Below are 27716 nucleotides of genomic sequence, written 5' to 3'. Positions count from 1 at the left end.
TGGTTAAAACCGGTTCCATCTCGCCTCAAATTTTCCATCACTCGAACGCTAAACAACGCGGACGGAGGACGTGTTTTCCGTTTGGGGCTTGTTTACTACAATCTTTGCCCACAAATTTCACCCAGTCGGAGCAAATTCTGGCTCTTTTGGGCCTTTCTAAGGATTGCTGAGGCTTTATAGCACAGGAAAGGTTATGTGTTGTCTTGGTAGAGGATTTCAGCAGTAGCACCACGCATAGGATATCTTCGGAGGATTTTTGGTTGTGTTCGTTCGTTGCATGCTCGACTCCACTTCACCCGTAATAAACATTAGGTGGCAAGCTCGACGGTGATTGGCAGATGAAGGTAAGCGGAGGATTTCCAGTGTTTTGATTGGGCAATCTTCCCTGTACGTTTACGTGTACCGTATATTTTAGCAGCATCCCATTCGTGTTTTGATCATTTGGCAACGTGTTGTTTTTGTCCATGACCATGTGAAGATTTTGTAATGATAATTTTACAATGAATGCATTCATAGAGGCCGTTTTATTTTATACACTTTGATGTCCCCTGTGGTTTGACCAAAATTCTGCTTTAATTTAAACATGAGAATCCGCAAAAGGTGCTTTCCAAAAAATCAATTTGAGGAAGTGGCATTTGGGAGGGGGCAAGGTGGATGAAAAAAAAGGGGGGGGGGGGGCTGTGGGGAAATTCGGCTGTGGGTGAAGGTACTGTGTGGGGAACCTTCGATGGAAATGGTGGTAACTTAATTTGCGTGTGCGTTGTGGACCGACATTACATGTACCCTAGTATTATTGTTTATTGAAGGCAGTATTGTTGGCAACACATTTTTACTAAATTGCACAGTCATGACAGTCAGAAACTTGTCCAAGATTAAATGACTCACAATGGCAATGTGCCATAGCATTTACAGCCTTGACGGTGACCACTTGCCACCATTTATAGCATTAATTGGTGAGTTTACTTCCTGCCTTTTTTTGTTGTTGTGCAAGAATTAGGGCCTAATTGTAAACCTCCAAAATAAAAATAATTTGGCCTATATTCACAGAAATGTCCCACCTCAAACCTGTGCAAGCACCAGAAAATAAATAAACACTGTAAAAATAGAGTAAAGCAATAATGTAAAGCAACGGATATCCTCTTTTCCATTAATGCACTGTACAGTCAAAACAAAAAGAAACAAAACAAAAAAACCTCACCCTTCGTAATCCCTCACCCCCCAATCCCCCCCCCCCAATCCCCCCCCTGCCAAAAAGAGGAAGACATTTCAGACGTGACAATTTTCTATCAATCTATGAATTTCTGTTAAACCTGTAAACGTTCCAAGTGTTTTCTTTTTTTTTGAAATTTGTCTTAGTCCCAAAATGTATACATGTTATTTATTTCAACATATAAAATGTGGAACAAGATTCCCACAAAATCGAATGAAAAACTTCAAACTGATGCAGAGATAAATTTAATTAATGGCCAAAAACAACCAAAAAAAACCAAACATGTTGGTTTGAAGATGTACCTTTTATGAACTGTTAAATTGCCCCCCCCAAAAAAACAACAACAACAACAACAACAAATAAACAAACAAAATAAACACCAAATCCCCAAAACAATTTGGAACCTCACTATAATTGCTCCATGGTATAAACAACAATAAACAAAGGGTCTCCATATGCTTATATTGCCAAACATGGCAATATGCAAATAAGACTTGCATGCTTAAACTGGTTAAACCCAGTTCTTGCTTGAGTACCGGTTCCTTGATTTCCATCAGGTACATGTAGAAAGCTATTGGCTTGCGCATTGCACAGGCCTATACATACTTTTGCAGACTAAATGCACCATCAATCATCATCATCATCAGGCTGTGGTCATCCATTGTTGGATAAAAACCCTCCTCAAGCAGTTTCCATTCTCTTCTGTTTGTCATTCTACTCCATGTTGCCGTGTTCATGTACAGTGTATACTGTGGTGATTTCATCTCTCCAACTCCTGTTTTGTCTACCCCTTCTTCTGCCTGTCCTTGGTTGCCATTCTGTGAGTCTCTTGGTCCATCTGTTGTCTTGTCTTCTTGCTAAGTGTCCTGCCCATCTCCATTTCATTTCCTTGATCTTCTCTATGACATCTTTGACCTTTGTTTTTCGTCTTATGAAGGTTTGTCTGATTTTGTCCCGTAATGATAGATTGAGCATTCTCCTTTCCATGGCTCTCTGTGTTGTCAATTTTTGTTCCATCTCTTTGGTTGTTGCCCATGTCTCTGCCCCATAAGTCCTCATCGTTTGGACACACTGGTTGTAAATCCTTCTTCTAAAATGATATTGGAATTTTTGTGTCTGTTAGTAATTCTTTGTACCTTCCAAAACATCTCCATCCTCCCTTGATCTTACTTTGTACTTCTTCTCTCGTGGTGTCTTCCATCTTCAGTGTTTGGCCAAGGTATTTATAACTCTCTACTTTCTCTATCAAATGCACCAACCTTTGGTAAATAGCCAAGTAAAAATACCAAAAAATACCAGTTGGTTGTCCCTATAGTCCCCACCCACTTCCTTGTTTTAATTTCAGGCTTAACATTTTTACCTCCGCCAAGGAGGTACATGTACATGTATGTTGTCATCGAGGTTTGTTGGTTGGTTGGTTTGTCTGTTAACAAGATAACTCAAAAAGTTATGGACGGATTTGCATGAAAACTTTTTGGTCCTTGATACAACTTACGACTTGTACAAATCAATTAGATTTTGGAGGTGATCCGGATCTGGGTCTAGATCCAGGATTTTTTTTAAAGGATTCTTCACAATTAATGAGAGTATTTCTTTCGGATGTACTGACGATATGGCGTATAAAGGTACATGTAAGTGTTCTTTCACCAAAAGGAAAACAAATCACATAGGGATGTGTGTGAATTGTTTTTGTTTTGCTGAAAGAGCGCACACCTTTTTTGTGATCCGTGGACAGAACTTTAAAACGGTGGTTGTGTTTAAAATTCCGTAACTTGAAAAATACATAAGTGATTTGAATAATTCAAGTTGTACTAAAAGAAAGCTTATGAATCGGGCTTTCATATCCTACATGTAGGTTTTGAAAGTGCTACATGTACATGCAGAACTTCACTAAAACAACAGTTCCGACATTTGGGTTTTTTTTTTTTTTTTTTTTTTTTTTTTTAACTTACCCTGTATATTTATCATTGCAGGTGATACAAGAAGGCATGGCGACCCTAACAGAGCAGTCTGGGAAGCTGCTGGATTTCAGCCAAAAGCTGGACATCAATCTACTGGACAATGTGGTCGGATGTCTGTACAATGGTGCTGGAACACAGGTAAAGAAAAGTACTTGCAATAATTTGGCTCATTTACTTCCAGATCCTTCCAAATCCATCTCTGGGGTTTGGAGAACTTTGCATAATTCAGAAAGGTAGAGCCCAGTCACTATTACTTTGCATGCAGAACTGTGCGGGGCTTGATGCTCCTTGAAAGTTAAAGGTTTCATGCGATGAATTTTTCTTAGGAACACATTTTGTGCAACTTCTACTCCTCTTAAATATATGAAAACTATTTGACACCCTTTTTGGGGGGTTAATGTTATTGAAAAGTGCACGTCTTTAAACATTTTCCATGCTTTTCCGAACAAGTGAGGGCACTGTTGCTGTGCTGTGATGTGATTTCAGGTAGACACTATTCAGTTTAGGGGTTTTCTGTTCAACAGTTCAAATTGTGAACCCCAAAATGCTCATTGAACAAATTTGTGAGAAAGGTTTGCTCATTTGCTTATTACTGCCATGTACTGACACAACAACAAATCACCAAATAAAAGAAAATTTATGACATCAAAATATCTCAAGAATTCTAGCAACTTTTTGTGCTGAAATAGCATTGAGTTTCTGCCCGGAATGACATCACAGTTTTGTTCGAATAGAAATTTGCGTTTATAGCATAAAAACAAAAAAACACACCAAAATACCCTTGAAAATGGCAAATTAAAAAGAAGGTTAAATGGGATACAAGGGTGCATTTTCAAGGATTGTATTAAACATTACATTGCATGGGCCCTTTAGGATACGAAGCATACGACATTGATTCATGTGGAAGAGTTTGGAGGATTAACTCCCCCCCCCCCCATTTCCAGTGAGCATTGATAAAACTTATACTCAAGTAATTGTATTAGTGAAGGTACATTTTTTGTAGAGTTTTTCATTTGCCCACCCTTGTTTTGTTGATCCTGTCGATTACTACTTTATAATTTGTGTTGCGTATGTTTACTATTTTTGATTTGTTTGTTTGTTTCTTTGATTAGCAACAAGTGGCCCAGCAGATTTTGACCAGTCTGAAGGAACATCCTGATGCCTGGACTAGGGTCGACACCATTCTTGAATATTCTAATAACCCACAAACTAAGGTGAGAAAATATTTTATTCACACACAACAAACTAACAGATCTGTGTTCCTGTAATCAACGATTTCACCCCTCTTGTAAAATATCAAATGAGCGAAAAAATTCAAAGATGTGTTTGTTAAAAAGTGTGTAACACCTCTCTTCGCAAAAGTTGTGTTGATTTTGAATTTTGTTTGAATTGAATTGACCTCTTTAAGTTTGTTTCACTTTTGATTTGTCTACAGTACTATGGTCTGCAAATCCTTGAAACTGTTATTAAGACACGATGGAAAGTACTTCCACGAACCCAGTGTGAGGGCATAAAGAAATTTATAGTGGGTCTCATTATCAAGATATCATCAGATGCTTCATCAATGTCGGTGAGTACTCATATGAGGAACGTTGATCTGACAAACTGGCCACAATTCTTGGAGGAGAGTTTTGGCCAGTTTGTACTAAGCAGAATAAACTCCCCTTTTACATACCTACCCTGGTACTGTTAGCTTCTGATGAATTAATATGGCTCACTTAATAAATGTATTATTCACCCAAAGGCAATGAAAGGTGTTGATTTAAAACCTTTACTTCTCTCAAAATAAATGTACTTAAATCTTGGTCCCAAATTATTTTGAAATGGTCAATCTCCTCTGTTGGCCAAGTGGAAAAAAAATTACAAAAGAAAAAGATATTCACCATCAGTGCAAATGGGTTTTGACATTGTCACCAGTTTTGTACTCTTTTCTCTATTCCTTTATTCAGTTTTGTCATCATCTTAATGTTTATGTTAGTGGGTCACTTGAGATCTGAAGTGCAAAGGACTGAGCTAACATGCCTGACAAAAACTTTTTTTTTCGTTACACAAATATGAAACATGTCAAATTTGAATTTGTGGTATGAAATGTGGAAAGGTGATTCTCAGTGTGTGAGTTGTTTCACTTCAAAGTTTGGAGTGATATTGAGTGCTTTTGTCTGTTTTGAAGGATTTTCCTATGCAGTGCGTGGAAGGGATGCGGATTATGAGCATTTAATATGGTCCATAGATTGACTTGAATGATGGTGAGATGACAATACAACTACAGGAATAACTATGTTGAGAAACAGAGAGAAACGTGATGTTATAAGAGTGTCACAAGTGGATGTGTAGAGCTGAGGGATGTCATTATGCATTGTGTTCGAGATGGTTTTGAATCGTTTGTAAAGTGACCAAAAAGCGGGTGTGAATTACAGGAACAATACAGTGTTTACATTATTATTCAACATCATTAAAACAATACATTTTGGATTCAGAGGAGTGCACAAAACATGCTTTGAATCTGTTTTCTGAATTTAAAATTCTCAATTTAAAGAAAGAATCTGTGGCAGACCATGATACATTTGTTTCTATTTCTGTGAAAATGTTTGCAAATGTGTATGTGTGAGCTGCTCATAGTCATGTTGTAACATGTGTATCATTGAAAAATTTGGAGGCAGGAAGAGTGTTTTAAGTCTTGCTTGTAAGTACGTAACCAGGCCCTCTGTAAGAAGAGCCTAATGACTTCAACAAATTTGTGGCCCTTTCATGAAAATTGTACATGTACAACACACCAGTTCGGTATTTCAACTGCGCATGTGCACAATGATATGGGTCACAGGTCATTTGGGTTAATCGAACGCTCATTGAAGGCGAATGAACGCGCAATGAGACGGTCGTACAATGTATGATGCATGCGCATTAATCACGAGCAGACTGGATGTTCGCGTAACATCGTGTAGCATTGTATCGGCAATTTTATCCCGAATGACCTTTGACCTGGACTACTTTTTTGAGACACCGAACTGGCTTATTCCTCACATGTAAGCATGAGAGGTACAAGCATGACAAGTCAACCTGTGGCACAGCACACTTCATATTTCACTTTGGCCCGCCCCCCCCCCCCCCTCCAAATTTGCCTATTGAAATACACCAAAATGTTATGTCCGAAATGTACACTGTACACATTATTTGATTGGAGTTTTATAAACTTGACTTTTAGTGGTACGATGTACATGTATCTCTCTCTGGCAAATTATTGAAATACCGATATTATACATGTAGCACAAAAATGTTAATGATGATGGATTGTGAATTTGTGAAAGTATATGTGTCACCTTATTAGGAGGTTGGAGACTGCATTTAATAGCATCCTTCAGAAAGCTTCAGAAATCTCCTTGCCTTCAATTGATAGTGGGTTGAAATTGTAGATGAGAATTCAATTTCTTGTGAAATTTAACAGGATTTTTTATTCATCTTGCGTGTAACAAAACAAGTTTTCAAAATTTCAAATGAAAAACAAGAAACAAAATTGAAAAAAAAAACACCCCACAGATTTCTAAAATGTAAACATGACAGAGACTAAATGACTCATATCTTTGTGAAGTGCTTTTATTCTTGTCTACATTTCAAATTCTTCAGATGACTTGATATTCCATTCTATCCGCCATTCAGAATCGATTTCCTCTGATTTGGGGCAGTTGGTTTACGTCGTAAGTATGGTAGCGTTTGGTATTATGTGATCAAAATAAGTTACTTGAACATATCCGTATATATTCAGTGATCATAAAAATCTGTTCATAGTTAGTCCCTTACTGAACTGCAGATGGATCACAAACTTGGTGATCTTAAAAAAACAAATGCCTTTCTCTTTTTGAAATTGGAAATTTCAGGTTTAAACTTGTTGACCATAAAAAAAATAAAAAATGCAAAATCTTCTGTATACATGTACACAGGTGCACTCAATAATTTTTTTTTCTGTGTACAGCAGTGCTCACATTTTTTTCTCGTCATGATTGTACATGTACCAGTAGGTTTCATTTCTATCTGTTTGGGTTAAAAGTGGTGGCCTTCACCTTTAAAAGTTACTTCCAAGTGAAGAAACCACATTCACTGTCAATGGCTTAGGCTATATTTGCAGAATTGTTTGCAGAACATTTCTTCTCTCTAATTTGGCCAACAAATTTATCAGTCCCATTTTACTGTAGAGATTGTCTTTGCCCAGAAAATAATTAATAATTAATGACATTAAATATAAAACCCTTTTTAACCAAGAGACAAAGTTGATATTGGTGAGAGGCATAGCAATTGTTTATTTTTTACTGCAATATAATTACAAAAAACATATTTGAGTTTGTATGTATTGGAATGTATGTAAACATCATGTACGCGCCGTGCTGTGTGTCACATGACCTGTGTTATAAATACTGTTGTACCTGCATGGGCAATTACATAATACTGTAATTGTAAAACAGAAATATTGCTGAAATAATGATTCTGCAAAGCATTCTATAATTTATAGTAGTTCACATCTGCAGATCTATACATGTAGTCTCCAACTCCATTTTTGCTAAGCAACTCTTCCTCCCTCTGCATATAGTATTAGCAACAAAATGGATCCCTGTTGGCAGGTTTTTGTTTTGGGACTTTGAGATCTTGATTAGTCAGGTTCCCACTGGTTTGAGATGGCCTGATGACTGGTTCCAGATTTGCAATAACTTCAAAGCGTTGCACTGTTGATCCAAATTTAGCTTGTGATTGGTAAATCTTGCCCTGTCACATATCTTTTTGAACGTTGGACCCGTGTATTATTTGTGTTAACACAAGATCAGAAAAGGAGTTGTTTGCAAAACTGCTGTCATTATAAAAAAAAAGTTTATGTACACATGTTCCCTGGATGTGTATACTCATTCTGCCCAAACATGTTTAACTACACGTGTAAGAGGATATGGTCAATCAATTCAGTTTCCATTTGCCAAGTTGAATCTAAATAGATTGGGACACATTATGATGTTCCAGAATCATCGATCAGATGAAAACATCCCTTGGTTAAAAGGGTGATTGAGAAAACTTGGCCTCCAGTTATTTATAGAAAAAGAAATGTTCTGTCACTATTCTGTCAATTTTTTTTAACAATTTGCAAATGTTCAATTAGGCCTTTAAAAATAGGCTTACACTTCAATTCACCAATAATAAGAAAACCCCAAAGGTTTATAATTATTTAAAAGCCACATTTCACATGAACGTGGTGAATAAAATCTATTTAGTATAAAAGAGTAGCAATACAAATGATAGGAATTTACCCATGCCACTAACACTTTAAAGTACATAGTATTCCTCTCTCTCTATCTCTCTCTGCTTTCCAATGTAAGTGAAATTGAGATACCATGTTCATGTACCACCATTGATGGATTCACTTTCACGTTTCAGACGTCACTTTCCAAGAATGTATACATAAAATAGAAAAACCTAAACAAATTGTTTTCAAAGCTACCAGTATGTGCCATCAAGATCTGATGAATTATTTCACAGAAAAAAAATTCTTCACCCAGTCCAGGAAATGAGATGAGTGATTGCATCACACATGTATACATGTTTAGGCACACATACATGTATATTGTAGGCTGAATCCAGGATGCAGTGAAAAGTTGTTTTACAATAACTACCATACATTGTATAGTGTGCCAAAAAAGCGAAACATTCAAGAAACAAATAATTAAAACTGTTTAAGGCCAAAAAAAAAATACTCGGTCTCTGGTCAGCGCGCGCGTCGATTTTAATCATGCGTGTCAACTTTTTTTTTTTCTTCAAATTAACACGGAAGCTACAACAGCGCCCTCTATTGCCCCGCCTCCTAAAATTTTTGTACCAAGGAGCACCAAGGAATGGGGAAATTGCACCAAGGTAAATGATAAAGGGCACCGAGGCAAATTATAGAGGACACCAATGTATAATGATGACACAAAAAAAGCAAAATAGTACCCACCTTGTCTGTACAATACAAGCTTTAAAAAAAAAAAAGCCACCAAAAAAAAAAAAAACACGTCGCCGCATCAATTCTGGAACTTCGGTCTGACCAGAGACTGACTATTTTTTTTTTGGGGGGGGGGGCCTAATATGGGTTTTTAAAAATGAGATTATATATTAAAATTAACCTTAAAAGGGCCGGGTTATTTTGACCATCTCTCAGCTTGGGGGGGGGGGGGTTTCCGACCCTCCCCCAAGATCTCGGCCACAGAGTGACGAAAATTTTTGAAACTCAGCACATGCATAGAGCAGCTCATCATGAACACACCCAAGAAATTTCATGACTATAGGTCAAAGGGTTTTGAAATTATGGCTAATTAATTATTCATATATGTACGAATAGTAATTCTGCTCTGTTCAATTTTGTTTGCAATCGCTTACACACCTACCTGTATGACATGTTATAAACAGGTACAAGCCAGCTAGACTGGTTCCCTGACCTTAATTAAAGAAAAAAACATTAAACAATCTTAATTGTTTGTTTTCTGAATGTTGCACTTTTTGGCACACTCTGTATATTCCCACGAGCTCACCAGGAATGGGAGTCCCAGGAAAGATAACAATTAATTGGGAAAAAATATATAAGGCTTTGGAACTTAGTTCAATTGGTCAGATTCGTTTCGCATCACTTTGAAAGGACATTTAAGTGTTCAGTTAATAGTTCGTTGGGGGACTAATATGAACAGATTTAATTAGTATTTTATACATGATGCAACTTGAATGAAAGAGAAAGTGCACATATGGACCATGTCACAACATTATGTCACTCGCAACTAAATAACAATCTTTGCCTGGTTGCAAAAACTACACCCAATGGTGTTGATACAAACAGACATGAATCATAATGACATTACACGTTTTTTGCATACATGTATATGTGCATTTTCTTATGGGAGCTTGCAGGCTCTTGTTCCCCTGGTAAATGATTCAAGTCTATTTGTTGTACAAGTATGGAACTTTGGTTGAATAGCACTCACAAAATGAATTCCATTATGATTGAAACATGATAGCTTCAGTATGCTACATGTGGTTACTTCGACACAGATCAATACTGTTGTCATACATGTTTATTAAAAGAAAAAACAATAGCAGTTGCACATCATATCTGCTCAAATGTTCTGGGCACCTTCTTTTGAAGAAAGGAGATGCAGCACTGGGGAAATATTTGCTTGGAATCTCCTGGATCCTCCAAAATCCATCAATTTGTAGGAACTTTATGGTACAATTCTTTGTATTTATAATTTTAAACGTCTCGCTCATGTATTATAGAGACTGCAGGGCTACTCTTAAAAGTTCTGCAAAGTCCTGCAAAACAACCTGGTGGAATTTGAAGGATCTAGGATGGTGAGGTTACATGTACATGTGGGGTGACATGGTCCATAGTATGAGTGATAATAATGTAACCAAATTGTAATGTTCTTATTGATCGGTAGGCCTACATTGAAATAAATTTTTAGGTATTGTACTAGTGCGTCTGTGTACTTTATAACAGTGCACATCAGCCTTCATTTTTTCCTCACAACCACAAGGCAATTTTTGCATTGAAGGGTTGGTGCAAGAAGTTGTGATATATTGCTCTGTTAATCATGTAATCATTTGTAGTCAGTACCTAGTTTACCCTAGATTCAGTAACAACTTCATATAGTAACTGAATGTAGGGTAAACTACCGGTGATTATTATCCCCAATTTGAAGGCATCTGCTACACAACTTCTTGTTCACAACACCTGTCCTGTTGCAGAAACCAAGTCTCTGAATTCCCTGTTAACCAGGTTAGTTCTTCTCTCCCTACCATTTACAGACAGAGAAGGTCTACCTTGGGAAACTCAACATGATCCTGGTCCAGATACTGAAGCATGAGTGGCCCAGGAACTGGCCCACGTTCATCAGTGACATAGTCGGAGCAAGCGAGACAAATGAATCTCTGTGTCAGAACAACTTGGCCATTCTCAAGTTACTCAGGTAAAAAAACATTAGTTGTCCGTATTTCAAACTGTTGAATGAGACATTTGTTTAAAAAACAACTAAGTTATTCTTCATGTTATCTAAAATTCCTTTGGTTGAACAAATAAAATAACCATAAAACAAGTAACTGCTGTGGGACTCAAACTTGTTGCTAAATGTCTATTCTAATTGGGCTATTAAATTATATGTCAGTTTTTCGTGTTTCAGATGTCATAGATTCCAATTCACTCCAGAACATTTCTATGTTAAACCAAACATGTCTAAATTGTTAAAAGTGATCTTCATTTTGGTTTTGTGATAGGGACATAGGGTCGCTTTGTCCACCTTGATCATTGATAAGCGTCAATCTGCTTAAAAAATCATGGTTTCTTAAATTGAGAAGTTACTTTTTGCTTCAAATTCTAAAATTGCTTTTGGGTGTTCCCAGAATTAGCAGTGTTTTTAGTGTCGTCAGTCAGTCAAGACTATGATTTTTTTTGTAGTTATTTCTTTTAGTGTTGAATTTTCTATTCATGACAGATTTAAGTGGCAAAGCCACAGTTTGACAACTTTACTTGTCCTGGAAAATTTAGGCAATTTAATTCAATTTGAAATCAAAACGATCTGCAAAACATATTTATTCATATTTTATAATTCTTGTATCCTGGAGTAAAGGATTCAAAACCGTGACGATCTTTCCTTGTAGAAAGTGCATCCAGGTTGTTTTGGCTAAAATCCAGGCGACAAAACATTCGTCTTAATTGTTTTTTCCTCCTGATGCTATTAATGTATCTGCTCTGGAAGTTAGTGATTGATTATGAGAAAAACACTCGTACTGTATCTTATGAAACTAGGATGTACACATACACATACATGTACGTGTACTCTGGTTTTCAGTTAACACTTTAATGAGATTTTGCTCTTCGTAAACATGTTTTTGAAAAATACTGTTTCAGCACTGGCATGCTCAGTTCTTTAATAATGAGAACCTCTTAAGCCCGCCCCACACGAGAGCTACATGTACGTGCTGAGCAAAAAGTCATTTGAAGCCGTTTGCTCAGCACGTACATGTACATGTAGGTCACAAAAAATTCATGTGTGTGATGATTTTTTACTGAGTTTTCTGCCTCGCGAGGCCATGAGGCAAATATCTAACCTGTTTTATTTCTTTCGCGAGGCAAAAAAATCACCGTGTGCAGTCAACCTGAGCTACGTGTTGAGTTACAAATGTACTACTCTGTACACTTGATTTTAAGATATTATTTTTGTAAATCTTCCAAAGCCTGCTGGCGTTTTTCCACATTTTAAAAAAAATCACATGACCGACAAACAAGAATAACCAGCTTTCATGAGCTTATAATCTTCTTGGCTCAGCACGTAGCTCAGGTTGACCGCACATGGTGAGTTTTTCTGGCGAAAAAAATCAAACAGGGTAGATACATGTATTTGCCTCACGGCCTCGTGAGGGAAATAACTCAGCAAAAATTCAGCGTACACATGGATATTTTGTGAGCTATATGCTAAGCAAACTGCCTTGAATGACTTTTGCTCAGCACATACATTTTAGCTCCGTGTGCGGCAGGGTTTAGAAAAATACTGTTTTGTGTCTATATATTTTCGAATATTTTTTTTTTATCCTGAGTGTCTGAACTCGATATGACAATGTACATATATGAGACAGATAAAGTCTGGTTTCTTATTCCACCTTATGTACATGTTTATTCTTTAGAATACTTTTTCATGTTTGTACATGTTGTAGGGTAATAATGAATGGATAAATCTGTAATACTCTGATTCATTCACAACATACAGATTCTGTCCTTGTGTCTGTGTCCCCATTCGTAAAATGAAAAAAAATTGTTGAATTTGATTCCTATGTTTCTGTATTTTCCTGGTTGTAGCATTGCGATTTGTAATGCACTCCTCTTGCAGAAATTTTCACATTGGAAATTCTAGTGTTACTCTTTTTGTTTAAATTGGTTTTACTGATACTTTGCATGAAAAGGTCCTGACTTTAATACTTAAAATTTTGGTGGTTTTTTTTTTGTCCCTTGCAGTGAGGAAGTGTTTGATTTTTCTAGCGGGCAAATGACACAGGCTAAAGCCAAGCATCTCAAGGACAGCATGTGCAATGAGTTCTCAAAAGTCTTCACATTGTGTCAGTTTGTCATGGTAAGCAATGGATAAAACACAAACAACGTTAAAATATTTGTATTGTACGGTCAACAGAAGTTGGAAGTTTTCCATTACAATTGACAAAACACTCAGGTGTGTGTGGTTAAGAGAACAACCTGTACAGACTCAATGTTCCAAACAGTATGTTTTTGACAATTGGAGATAGACGAATGTCTTCAGACATTTTAAGATGCAAAATGATGCTGCTTCACCTCATTAGAGATGGCGACAGTTCTTTTCAGAGCTCACTGTGTGAAAGACGAAGTAAAGGTTTTTCCATCAGAAAGGCTCTTTTCAATTATTGCAAACAATTTGCTGGTCATTTGTTCATTTACTATAACTCACATAAAGTGAAATGACCATTTACAAAATGTATCGTGTGACAATTGATTCTTGCCACGGTGTGAGAGCATATAAATTATATTTTGTTGCTTACATAAATGTAATTGTTTTGAATTGTTTAAATTTGAATCTTTGTCTGACAGGACAATTCACAGAATATTCATCTGGTGGATGGCTGCTTGGAGACATTGCTGAGATTCCTCAACTGGATCCCGCTTGGCTATATCTTTGAAACAAAGTTAATCAGCACCCTCATCTACAAAGTTAGTTCCTTTCATTAACCAACAAAGTTAATTTGCTATCATTTTATTAACTCATTCCCCCCCCCCCCCAGATTTCATTAAAGCTGATCAGAAAATATTCCAGCAGTTTCGACAAGAAGTTCAATTGCACTGTTCAATGAAATTGTGACAACCTAAACAAGGCTGAAGTTAGACAGTTTTGGTTTTAGGAATTTATGTGTTGGGAACAAGCTTTGTTGTGATACTTAAAACGGATAAGTAAAATTTTGGCTGTTAAAACCTTGGCACCTTTTGTGGTTAATGAAAGTGAATGCATTTTTTAATTGATCAAATGTCGTAGTCAGATCCATCACAAGTCCAACAGATATCAATTACAGGTGTACTCTCAGTGAAAGTCAATAGTAACATGAGGAACAATGGCATGGAATGTTTTCGTCGCAGTTCATTTGAAAAGCTTGTCAAGACTTGAGATTTAACAATTTGTGATCGGATTGTAAGAACTTGGCAACAACTTAAGCTATTTTTCTAATTCACTAGTAAAAAAAAATATCGTAAACCTTACTGGTGAATGCAAATAGAAATATTTTACTAGTACCTTGACACTAGGCTTTATTAGTCAGGAACAGTTTCTAAACACCAAAAATTAATGTTTTTGCTTTGCAGTTCATGAATGTACCTCTGTTCAGGAATGTCACCATGAAATGCCTGACAGAGATCGCCGGCGTAAACGTCAGTCAGTACGAGCAACAGTTTGTGGTGCTCTTTACTCTTGCCATGACTCAACTGAAACAGGTAGGCTGTGCAGGAGCATGTACGGTTTCATGGTTACCTTTCTATTTATATTCACTCATTTGTCCTTTGCTGTGTTTGTCTTAGTCTGTCCTCAACTAACATTCTGAACTCAAAATGCACGTATCAGAATATCAGATTAATCCACGTGTTTAGATTTCTATGTCCATTGTATGACTTTTTTTTGGCTGGTAATCTGACTGGTAGCCTGGGGAAGTTCAGGCAAGGACCATTTGATAGCTGCCTAGAGGTTGATTTGTGATGTAAGGTACGCCTGCACACTAATAGCAGCATACAAACGCCTCTAGTCAAACGATGGTTAAAACATCATCACCAAAACTTCTTGGTTCTTTCTCCCTGTTGTGCTTTATGATGCGCACGGCTGTTGGTAACCAGCGATGGAACCGTGCCCCGTGGTCTGGTTTCAAATACTCCACTACAGTAGCCCAACCATCCTTCGTTCAATTGAAGATAGTCGAACTATGGTTGACAATATTTAGCCCCCGAACTTGATCCTTAAACTTGGCTTGTTACCTGGCCTGGAGTAACATGGTATCGCCTCTTGAGTTGCCTCACAACGTATGTTATACTATTTGTAAATGTATTTTACACGAGGATGTTTCTGACGTGATCATTTATCTTTTGATTTTCAGATTTTACCACTAACCACAGACATCAAAAGTGCATACTCCAAAGGCCAGGATGAGGAACAGAAATTCATCCAGAACCTGAGCATGTTCCTGTGTACGTTCTTCAAGGAACATGTGACACTGATTGAGAAGAAGATGGAGTTGCATGAAATACTCCTGGAGGTGAGAGACATTGAAGTATATCAACTCTTAAAGGCTATTAGCCTATTTGAGATATGGCAGACACAAGAGGAGGGCGCTGTTTGATTTGGGTAAAGTCTGTTGTGTCTGCCATATCTCAAATAGGCTAATGAGAACAGAAATGCCTGAGATTGTGTTTTCTGACCACTTTTGAAAGCCCCAATGGGAAGGACACACTGCATGCGCGTACTCACTGATTCTCACACACTGCACTATGTGAAGTATGCATGACTAATTTTCTTCTGAATCTGCAAAACCCCATAACGTCCTGACGTTAGGCGCCATCAACTGTGCGTTTGCATGCCCCTCTCTTTGTAACCAATGAGGGGTGGGGGGATACTTGTGCACAGAGTAGCCGCAAAGGTCCAGCATATTTAACGAATGAAAAGTTGACGGTTGGAAAATTTCCACCGGAAAAAAATTCCACAGTTTCCCTCCAATGTGTCCTGGGGTTTCAATTGGTCTCGGGTCTTTTTCTGATGCGCTATTTTTTTCTTTGTGCACAATCTTATTCGTTTCAAACTAAGAAGCCTTCTCCCTCCAGACAGAATCTCTCCGAAGTTTGTCTCTGTTTGATGCTGTTGACTCCAGCAGGTAAAAGGTTCAATCCAAACGCACCTTTTTATTTGTCCTCCATCTTTTCATCCAGGCGCATCAATACCTGCTTTTGATATCCGAAGTGGAAGACACTGAGATCTTCAAAATCTGTCTGGAGTACTGGAACACACTGGCCTCTGAATTGTACCGCGAGAGCCCCTTCTCCTCTACCACCCCCTCGTCTCCACTGCTCATCGGCAGTACTACCCAGGAGATACCACCCAGGCGACAGCTCTACCTGGAGAAATTATCCAAGGTTAGTTTTGACAGTGAACATATTGAATTGCATAGCAGAGGGATCATGCAGAGGTTGAAAAACAAAAAGCCGCTTGCAAAAAATGGACTCTAGAGCACAATCCATTTTTGAGCTCTTACATGCACATGGAATGTCATCACAGTTTGAAACTTGAAAGAGCACGTCCATTGTTGCTATTAGACAAATATGTTTTTCCTGTTAGCGCCTATACTGCATTGTAATTGTGTTTATCTACCAGGCATGCAACTTTTCCTCGGATCCGTTGATTTCCTCGTTTTTTAATTCTCATGACTGCATTACAAATTGAAAAACACTGTACAAAGTCTTGTGTGGTTTGGAATTTCCTTGTTTTTTCTAAATTCCAAGTTGCTTGCCTGATCTACTGATGAATCCATAAAACCATAGAACGCCTGTCTGCTTAAGAGCTTTATGTGCTTAGCTACAGCTGAGATGGGTCATTCTGTAAATTTAGGGTGAAAATTGTGACTTTTCCTGAACCTGTTACCTTGGTACTTTGTCATTTGCCATTCAAGTATCATTATGAATGACTCCAAACAATTTTTCATTTGTTGGGTAGGTAGTTTGCTATTCATAATCACTCTTGGAGGGCGGCTGAATTAATCATCGCTGTCAGATGCAACAGGGAAGGGAAAAAAAGTGGACCCCAAATTTATAGAATGACCCACATGGCTGCCACTCACTAGGGACTGAATGTTCAGTTTGAATGGTTTGATACGTTGATAAGCGTGAAGATAGTCCAACGGTTAATCTGTACATCACAGAATGCATTCACCACTGTGTGATATTTGATTTCACCCATCAGGTGCGGCGAGTGATGATCTCCCGCATGGCCAAACCGGAGGAAGTCCTCGTGGTTGAGAACGAGCAAGGAGAGGTGGTGCGAGAGTTTATGAAGGACACGGACTCCATCAACATGTACAAGAACATGAGGGAGACACTCGGTGAGTGCACAATAAGAATCCTTCATAAAAGCATTTTTCCCATGTGCCCTTTAACTTTAAACTTCTTAATACCACCAAATACCACATCATATGTAGTTAGTCCCATGTACCGGTACAGTGAGAATGTGGTACAAATAGGCCAACTCATTATGACAAAGCTTATCCCATTTTATGATCCAAGTTGTTTCAAAAGTAATGCGGTGCATTGTAGTCGATGCACTGCTTATTGACACAGCATTTGTACTTCTGCAATTTACCACAGCTGTGGTATTTTGTGGTGCAGAGAGTGAGTGTGGCATCGAGTGACCCTCATACATTATTAGGGCAGTGACAATACAGATAAAGAGTGAATAAACGTTTGTGTTTCCTTTGATTTTTCTTACAGTTTACTTGACGCATTTGGACTATGCAGACACGGAGCAGATTATGACTGAAAAACTCACCATGCAAGTCTCTGGTCATGAGTGGTCGTGGAAAAACCTCAATACAGTAAGGATTTCAGATGACATTATTGTTCAGTTTCTATATGTGCAAGTAGCAACATTTAAATGTTAAGGTTAGTTTGCTGTCTTAAACAGAATCTTGACAAGTTCATGATTTCAAATAAGTAATATCCACCATGTCCTAAGTTCAAAGTGGGTACAATGTTCTCACCAGAGTACTCGGCTGAAAAGCGTTGAAAACCTTGATATGTTAAAATAAATCACCAACATGGAATCAATATGCTTCCAATTGCCTACATATCTTATTAGTTGATTGATTATGCTAGTTTAACAGACTTTTTTTAACCAGCCTAATGAGTTTTGTATCATCTCTGATATTCAAAAGTAGCAGGCAGTGTAATATACAGTTGGGAGCCAGGACTGATTAGTTTGGTATTACATTCGAGCATTGTCTTAACGAAACATTTTCAAAAAATGAGTTATTGGTACAACTGGCACAGTATACATGTACATTACAAGTAAACCACTAGTAATCCAGTAGGCCTTGACAAAACTTGCTCCATAGAGTCTTTCCAATTCAGTAGCTTCCAATCACCACACAACAAACAAACATTCCTACTTCATTTTTTTTCCTTCTCCGTATCCCGTGCCTCTCTTGCAGTTATGCTGGGCCATCGGCTCCATCAGCGGGGCCATGCACGAGGAAGATGAGAAGCGCTTCCTGGTGACGGTCATCAAGGACCTCCTGGGTCTGTGCGAGCAGAAACGGGGCAAAGACAACAAGGCCATCATTGCCTCCAACATCATGTACGTGGTGGGCCAGTACCCAAGGTTCCTGCGAGCTCACTGGAAGTTCCTCAAAACCGTCGTCAATAAGCTGTTTGAGTTCATGCATGGTAAGTCTCAATGATTCCCTCCTCCCCAGTTTTATAGACAGTATGAAACAGTGTTACAGTAGTAAGGAAGTATTGAATTTGTTGCAAAAAGTGTCCCTAGACCCTAAGCTCTTACACATTCTTACATTAACTGATTTTAATGCAGCAGGCCATTTTTAAAACCAATTTAGGGAACTAAAACAAAGACCCGTAGGTTTTACAGATAAAAGTGATTGCATTAAAAAAATTAACCAATTTTTAAATCTTGCATCAATTGAAGTTAGAGATTCTAAAAATCTAACACGACATCAAGTACGCTTATGAAGCATAACACTTACGCATGTCACACAGTTTGATTCAACATCAAGTTTAATTTGTTTCCTTTTGTTTAATTTTTTTTGTAGATCATTCAATTTTTCAAACACTTTTGCTAAAGTCTTGAGTAAAAACTTTTAGAATTCAACCTATTACTGTCTTTTTAAGAGAAAAGGATTTTTCGAGGGTCATTTTATAGTTCACCTATGTCATCTTCACTAGTTTTCTTTTGTGATACACACATAGAAACACATGACGGCGTACAGGATATGGCTTGCGACACTTTCATCAAGATTGCCCAGAAGTGTCGACGTCATTTTGTGCAGGTCCAAGTGGGTGAGGTCATGCCATTTATTGAAGAAATCCTCAACACCATTACCACCATTATTTGCGATCTGCAGCCCCAGCAGGTGAGAAATATACCCATCAGACATTCGGTCCGTTCAACTGCAAGCTTTAAAAGTCATAGTGTGCGGAAACTGTCAGACTGAAATGAAACCTTATATATTAATCCTAACCCTTGAGTCATTTACTAGGAACCTTCCTAACTCCTGCAAATTCCAACACCATATGGTAAACTTTACAGGTACACCAAACTGTTGGACTTTGATTATGGTGGTATGCCTGCGCGCCCATGTAAAGCATGATCAGTTTACTAGTGCAGTCCTCACTCCAACATATTCCAACAAAACCATGGTGTTGGAGTTTGACTGGATGGGGATTGTCAGGGTTAATTTTGAAGTTTTGCAATAAATTGTATGGTTTTGTAGCAGGATAGTTCAGACAGAGCATATAGTGTGCAAAGGTTCAAATTCTGCTCTGGTCAATTTCTTTGAACTATGTAGCACAAGGTTAGCCATGTAGCATCTACACAGGCTAATTAATGGCTTCTGTTTCCTGGACAAAAATAAATTCAACATGTTGAAAGAGAACCGGTAGAGGGCTGGAAAGCTCAGATTTAAAGTGCTTAAATGCAGTGTTTCTGATGTCACAGGTTCAAATCCAATCCGTGTCGATTTCATTGATTATAACAGGGGACCTAGTTAGTTTCCCCTTGAGGTTTATTTGACGAATATCTGTTTTTGACAGCTATAGGACACATTATTATTAGAAGCAATACATGTATTCCTGAAAGAAGTTTTCTTGGATCATATCCTACAAACTTATAAAATATTGCGAGAATCTTATTTTCCTTTCTGAATACTTTGCATATTCCTAGGTGCACACGTTTTACGAGGCAGTCGGGTACATGATAAGTGCTCAGACGGACAGCATGGTGCAAGAGCACCTGATTGAGAAATACATGCTGCTGCCCAATCAAGTATGGGATGGTATCATTCAACAAGCCACCAAGGTATGTCTGTTCTTTTTACTCCCAGGAGGAAACTCTAAAAACTGTTTCCCCTAAAAACTTTTTTTTTACTCCAAAGAGGAAACTCTAAAAACTTTTCCTCAAGGGTGTGAAAAAAACTATTTGCATAACGGCGGTTAGCAATTTGTTATATCATGCAATTTGTTATACCAAATTGTGGCTAACTGTGCAAAAAATGAATTGAATCACTGCAGTGTTAATTTATTACGGCTGCTTCATATTAATGCGAAAGCGGAAGGCACATGTGAATTTGTGACGCCATGTCAAGTTTTCACGGTGTGAATTTGCAAAAACGTAACACATTTCAACTCCGTGAAATTTGCAGCCAATGTTTTGTGATGTAAAGTTTGCTTCGCATTCACACTTTTGTGAAGTATGAACCGGCCTTTATTGTGAGCTTACCTTTCTTATGTGAATTACTCCGTTGCAGTTTAACTGAGTAATAGGGTCCGCTATGAGATAACGTCCAATTCATCTGTGCTGTTCACATTGTCACAACTTCGTTAACAGAATGTGGACATTCTCCGATCTGAAGAGATTGTGAAACAGCTCGGCAGCATTCTTAAGACGGATGTCCGAGCATGTAAAGCAGTCGGCCATCCATTTGTTGTGCAGGTGAGGTGTACCGTGGAAGCTTTGAAATATGGATTTATGTCTTAGGATAATGTGATTCATATCAGGTGTTCACTTCTTTTTTGTTCATGTTCATGAACCATCTTTGATGTTTCTAAAATGTGTGGGATATATGTTCAACCGTTACATGCTCGTGTATTCCCTTACAACATCTGTACTACTGTCTCGAGTCCATCATCACATGTCCCTGCAAGTCCATCACAAGTCCTCCAGTCCCAATTCAACTCGCAAGCTATTCAAATGAGCTTTGACAAAGGCATTCTTATGTCATTGTTGGTCCACTGTTACTTGTGGTTGACTTGTGGTTGACTTGTGATGGACTCCACTACATCCCCGCTGCCATGTTTTTTTGTGTGCTTGTTAATTCTACATCTATGAATGCTGATCTAGCGGACAAACATCATAACTTCACGCCTTTATTACACAAATGTTTTTTTATGGAAGTCAATTAGGATGACTCACGTAAGAATGTACACATGTGAACAAAGCATGACATATTTACATCTCTGGACTACTTGATGACCACAATTAGAAGAAATTTCTGAGGTAGTACCTCCCTTACAAGTATAACAGAATAATTCATATAATCTGTATGTAATTTTTTCTTTTAAATGTTTGTAAACAGTTGGGTAGGATCTACCTGGACATGTTGAACGTGTACAAATGCATGAGTGAGAATATCTCGGCGGCCATCACCAGCAATGGGGAGATAGTCACCAAGCAGCCCCTGATCCGAAGCATGCGGACCGTCAAGAAAGAAACCCTCAAGCTCATCTCAGGCTGGGTCAGTCGATCCACAGACCCCAACATGGTAAGTTCTCTCCAAGTAACATCGTGGCTCATGGTGTGATGACATTTTCAAGAAATATGGTAGTTTTCCACCAGCGTTGGAGAAAACTGTTTTTTTTTCAAAAACTGCTCCTAAGTTTTCATAATTGGTTATTCTGCGTTTTCTTTGCAATTGATTACACACCTGTGAAGGGGTACAAGCCTGCTAGACTAATTGTCTGACCTTACAATTCCCCAAAGTCTATAAATTGCTCCGTTTCATCCTAAGTGGGGTCAGGGAATCAGACTACAAGAACATGATTGGTTTTCTTGGTTTTTCCAGCATCTACAAGCCCAAAACGTGAAACAAGTCAGTTTTAACAATATTTGCTATGACATACTAATCCTCCAAATCCATTTATTTCTGAAAATTGCAGCAAAAGCAAATGTTGTACATTCCCTTTAAAGAATCCCTTCTAGTGGTCTCCCCTTGAAACCATTGAGAGTGTACTTGTGCACGGGATCCATAACAGCATGTAAGCTGTTTTAGGTCAGTGAAGCTGTTTGTAACAATTTGAATTGTCCATTTGGCTTGCAGGTTTGTGAGAATTTCATCCCGCCCTTGTTGGAGACAGTGTTGGCAGACTACAAGAGAAACGTCCCAGCGGCCAGGGAGCCTGAAGTCCTGAGCACAATGGCAACAATAATCAACAAGTTGGAGGTATGAAAAGTTAACTTGTTTGGTTAACAGAACAAAGTCACCATAACTTGTAACGTTTGAGGATACAGCGTGTTCTTTGACGCATCCTGGGTCCATTTTTTTTGAAACTGAGTATTTGGTAGCTTGGCATAATCCTAGTGTATTTAAAGGGCTGAGTAACGGAGTGTCTGTGCCTCAACTTTCAAACATTGCTATGACAGACAGCAGGAAACCATGTGACAAGCAGCAGGAAGATGATATGCGTGGCTCTGAAAATATACAAAAACATGCCTGTAGTTAATATTGCAATATAAATTCAATAATCATTATGAAGTTGAACAAAGAAATTTATTGGAGCAGGGTCTGAACCTGATCTGATTTACCGGACGGCACTCTACCAACTGAGCTTCCCTGTCCTGTTTTGGCGGTTTCCTCAATTAGTCAATATCTTTGTTGAAGGGCGCTAGTCTAGAAGCCAAAAACCTGCGTGTATGTTTGCCCCAAGTTAGTAACCCTTTGTAGTTTATTTCAATATATATTTAAGTAGACAACAAAACTAAATGTTATGTTTGAATTGTCTGCAACCCACAGAGTCACATCACTGACGAAGTGCCCAAGATCTTCGACGCCGTCTTTGAGTGCACCTTGGACATGATCAACAAGAACCTGGAGGAGTACCCAGAGCACCGCACCAATTTCTTCCTCTTGGTGCAGGCCGTCAACAACCACTGCTTCCCGGCGCTACTCAACATCCCGGCAAGACAGTTCAAACTGGTGCTGGACTCCATCATCTGGGCTGTCAAGCACACCATGCGGAACGTTGCTGACACGGGTACGGACACTACACAACATAACACCCACAACAAACTCCTCCCACCCCAAAAAAAATCAAAAGGAAGAAGAAGAAGATAAAAAATTAAATCTTTCAGATTGTGTCAGTAAAGATAAACATGCCTTGCACCATACAATTATTTTTATAGTTGTTCTCTACACTAGTGCTATTTGGAAGAAGGGCTGCCCTGCTTTAAATGTTATGGCATCCTGCTACAATTTTTAATAAACGCCCACCACCCTTCTCAAATATTAACTGTCAAACTACACCTTAGCTGAAAATTCACTTTTATGACTTTATTGATTTCCAAATGTTAAAAGTGAGTGAAAGGAAAAAATTTGGTGGGAAAGTGTGAATGTGAATTTCATGTCTTGACGAAGAGCCCTTTGTGTTCTTGGAAAAGTGCCCACTTGAACTTGAGCCATATGTGCATGTGTTCACAGCTGTTGCGTACTTTGCCGTCCTGCTCATGTTTTCCTTCATCGAAAACACTGATAATGGACATGGCAAATCCTGCTTTATGTGTAGTGCATTGTTGGAGAAGTGTACATCGTTTGTAGACATTGTCAAGTGTTATTCTTTTTGCATCTAGAAATGTAAATGTTGTTTGGCAACTGAAGTTTATTTTCCAAGAACCTACTTGGGACAAGTAAATACAAAATTTTAAATAAATACAAGCTTTTACCTACCATTTTTTGGTGTTTTTTTTGGTATTCAGGTCTGTCCATCTTGCATGGATTACTGCAGAACGTGTGGCAGGAGAACTCAGCAGCACAGGGCTTCTACCAGACCTACTACACCGATGTCCTACAGCATGTCCTGTCTGTGGTGACCGACACCTCCCACACGGCTGGTTTGACCATGCATGCCAGCATCCTGGCCTACATGTTCAGCATCGTGGAGACCAACAAGATAACCAGCCCGCTGAGCGCCAGTCAGGCCGGCCAGTCCAATGAGTTGTACATCAAGGAGTTCACCGCCAGCCTGCTGAAATCGGCATTCCCTCATTTACAAGAGTAAGTTACCTCATCAGTCCTACCTAAATGTATCTGCACCTGATTTGGCTTGATCGGAATTTTAGATATTTAAACCTACATGTAACTCTCACAGAGCCTCCAAAATGTTGTGGGATTGAGGAAGGCAGAGCTAAGCAAGTACCTTAGGGTTTGAAAGTTACAGTTAATAGTTCTTGACAGTATTCCGAGACAGTATCAACACATTTTTTATTTGTAATCTACATTCATTGTCAAACAATTTCTCTCATTTTATCCCTTTTAGTGCCCAAATCAAGATATTTGTCAAGGGTCTTTTCAGTCTGAATCAGGACATTCCAGCCTTCAAGGAACATCTGCGAGACTTCTTGGTGCAGATCAAGGTAAATTAGACTTCAACATTTTTCTTGATGGGTATTTATTACCAAAGCATATTAGGCAAGAGTCACTCATGGTATCGGCAACAGACTAGAAAGAGCAGAAAAGACTATACGAATAAAAAGAAGTATTTAGGATGGACAATAAATGCATTTGCTCATGTTTGTTGAAAGATGGTAATGTAGAAGGAAAAACAAGATTCGGCCAGGGAGCATCAGAAAGAGGCAGTACAAGGTGGAAAAATGGACAAATATTTCTCAATACTTGCCTTCAGAAGTGTGATAGTGAATGGATGAGATATAACGAGTGCTTGAAATTTTAGTCATGGGAAGTAGAGATGAGAGTCCACTGGAACTTGTTCCGTTGACATTTTAGAGTGTACATGTATTGTGGTCTGTCATTACTTCAGCTCTGCACAATGTGCACACTTTCCTAAATGGGCTTTCAGATTGGTTGCAGCCTCGGGTAATATTCAACATTTGTAAACATCAAAAACAAAATTGCCAAATTATTATGAAATACCTTACGTGACTGTAAGTGAATAATAGTCTCAAGCATCCTGTGAAATCATGGCACCTGGTATGCTGTGATTTTCAAGAGAAATTGATCAATTTCCAACGATGGTCGCCTGGCCATTGTTGGAATTTATTTTTTAAATACTGCCCTCAATTTACCTTTAAGCAAGCTTTCTGAAAGTGACAATCAATCAATTTCGCCTCCGCGTCTTTGGTTTTAGGTTTTAAATTTTGCAAAGTGTTTTTGAGATTAATGTTGCTTGATCCATTTGTTTCAGGAAATTGCCGGTGACGATACGGCCGACCTGTTCCTGGAAGAGAGGGAATCCCAACTGAGACAGGCCGGCGAAGAGAAACGCAAGATCCAGCTGTCTGTTCCAGGCATCATCAACCCCCACGACATGCCAGAAGAAATGCAAGACTAAGGACAAATTGCGCTGTACTTTGTGTAACTTAATCGTGTGAGTCAGTTGTGTTTTGTGTTAAGAAAACTGAAGAAGAAAAGTGCTGCATTCGAAAAAACAGTATGTTTCCTGTATGGTGAGTAAATCCTGGGATGTAAACCATTCCTGAAGAAGTTGATGAATGTTGGCAGCGAGAGTATGTTAGTGTTTGTAATGCTGTGCAATGGTAGCCATTGATGTTGCCAGGTCTTAGAAGGTTCAAGACATGTTGAGCAGGATCTCATAGAGATAATGTCATTTTGTTTAGGACCCCGGTATTCATCAGTCATGATTTCAGCTTGTGGCTACATGTCTCTGAATACGATTTGATGGAAGTTGACTCTTTTGCATTTTTTTTTCATGTCCATTTTAAAACCAGTGGGTCCCATAAATGACACGGTAAGAGTTGTGTATATCAGTGCAGACGGAACTGAGAAAGCTGTCTCAGGGGAACTGTTGCAAATCATTGGACTGAAATGACCATTAATTCCTATTAAGTAATGGCCAACTGTTAAACACTGATTTCAGAAAACACAATGTTGATTTGCTTCCAAACCCTACACCAGTTTCCTCTGAAAAGAAAATACTAAATAAATAAAACTGAAAAGAGGAAAAATCATGGATGGATGTCCAAAAAAGAAGAAGTAGTTTTTAAACATAGGGCGCACAACTGAATTATTTTCATTTTTGTATTGAAGGCTTATCTGTTTTGTTAGTCTGTACATACCTGTAGGTGTATTAAAATGAGCACTAATTATTGGTTTATGTACATGTTGATGTTTTTGTTACGAAATAAATACAACGCTTGCATCACTCAAGTAGAGATAGAACAGTCTTTGGATGTATTAAAGGGAAAATATATTACAGTGGAAAATCAACTAGTTGTAGTTAAACAAAAATCTAAATTACTTATTGTTGGGAGATTTATAATTACAGACTGGTAGTCCAGCTTTCTTGAGCTGTAAAACGTAATGTAGTTTTTTCTTGTTGGATAAATTCTCCTCACATTTAGACAGAAGTTTAGGTAATAGTTGTCGAGGAAGATGAAGCAGACTTTTTTTGGCTAGCCTTTCCTACCGACGCATTTCCTATCAATAGTTGTGGGTATCGCAGTCATATTGACTGTTTTCCTATATATTTGATACATAAAATGTAAAATGTAAATAGTATAAATATGTTTTCAGAGAGAATTTTTTTGTTTTTCTTCATGTTGGAGTTAGTTGGATAAAACGCTATGAAGGTACATGTACATAAAAATCGTCATGGTAAGGATACATGTTGATTCGGTAATTAATGCATAAATCTAGAATGAAAGGTTATTGTGTACAGATCTTTTTCCCCGTAGTTTTTGTAGCCTGTGCCTTAGATCACTGTGAACTGTTACCCAATTCCAACTGTTTTTGAGCCCCCTCTCCATTTACCTAAACACCTTGAGACTGTTTTTTTGTTTTCTTTTCTGTTTTGTGTATATCTTGTTTAAGAATCATAATGTTATGCTTACTTTTGCCAAAGATATAAACGTAGAACGTACAGGATTGTCCCATAGTACTTGTTTCATGACTGTTATGGTAGACCTGATGCATAGAGACAGTCTCAGAGGGAAATGCGTTATCATAGGGATGGTTATGAGTAAACTAGGCCAAGTTCGGGCAAGGACCATTAGTTGACTAGTGGTTGATTTGTGACGTACCTTACGCCTGCGTACTAATAGCAACGTGCTAACGTCTCTAGTCAAACGCTTGTCAAAATATCATCCCAAATTTTCTGGATCCTGGCTCCCTGCTGTACATTATGATTGCATGCCGCTATTGGTTACCAGCGATGCAACCAGCCCCAGTCAAGGGCGGATCCAGAACACAATTTTGGGGGGGCCCAAAAAAATTTTTGGTCCCCCCAAAAAGTGGGTGAAAAAATTACGGCGTGGGGGGCCCGCTTAAGGGCCCCGAAAAATTTTTGGATTCTAGATGCTCTGTGGTGCGATCTGAGGCAATTTCTGACCACTTTAACCAATGTTTTTTGAGGAAAAGATGGTGGTGTACTCATTGCCTGCCTTTATTGCATTGTCACATAAAAAAAAAAAAAAATTGGTTTCGTTTTTGGGGGGGGCCATGGCCCCCTTTGGCCCCCCCTGGATCCG

At 38.4% G+C, this 27716-nt stretch overlaps 1 protein-coding gene across 3 annotated transcripts; it reads left to right on the top strand.

The window, feature by feature from the left end:
• LOC119740396 (exportin-1-like) lies at positions 1-27114 on the top strand. 3 transcript variants are annotated; one of them, XM_038215680.1, is made up of 22 exons: positions 1-344; positions 3184-3309; positions 4284-4385; positions 4607-4741; positions 10978-11138; positions 13178-13292; positions 13781-13900; positions 14543-14671; positions 15322-15480; positions 16148-16351; positions 17175-17313; positions 17699-17802; positions 18418-18652; positions 19169-19356; positions 20166-20300; positions 20829-20933; positions 21577-21762; positions 22318-22440; positions 23011-23251; positions 23970-24267; positions 24530-24626; positions 25415-27114. In XM_038215680.1, the coding sequence occupies exons 1-22, from the start codon at positions 339-341 to the stop codon at positions 25559-25561; spliced, it is 3255 nt and encodes a 1084-aa protein (XP_038071608.1). In that variant the 5' UTR covers positions 1-338; the 3' UTR covers positions 25562-27114. The 3 variants fall into 3 exon arrangements, with proteins under 3 accessions (XP_038071608.1, XP_038071609.1, XP_038071610.1); XM_038215681.1 differs by having other exon boundaries at positions 3-344; positions 19193-19356; positions 25415-25561; XM_038215682.1 differs by lacking the exons at positions 1-344; positions 3184-3309; positions 4284-4385 and adding an exon at positions 6793-6863 and having other exon boundaries at positions 4619-4741.
• Positions 27115-27716: the final 602 nt, after the last annotated feature.

The sequence above is a fragment of the Patiria miniata genome, unplaced genomic scaffold (assembly GCF_015706575.1).
Source record: "Patiria miniata isolate m_02_andy unplaced genomic scaffold, ASM1570657v1 HiC_scaffold_5, whole genome shotgun sequence".
Lineage (NCBI taxonomy): Eukaryota > Metazoa > Echinodermata > Asteroidea > Valvatida > Asterinidae > Patiria > Patiria miniata.
This window is presented reverse-complemented; position numbering and strand designations above follow the sequence as displayed.

Bases quoted from the DNA above. Each gene is read 5' to 3' on its own strand.
- LOC119740396 (XM_038215680.1), top strand. The intron at 3,310-4,283 runs GTAAAGAAAAGT...TTCTTTGATTAG, and splicing joins ACAATGGTGCTGGAACACAG to CAACAAGTGGCCCAGCAGAT. The intron at 19,357-20,165 runs GTGAGAAATATA...GCATATTCCTAG, and splicing joins GCGATCTGCAGCCCCAGCAG to GTGCACACGTTTTACGAGGC.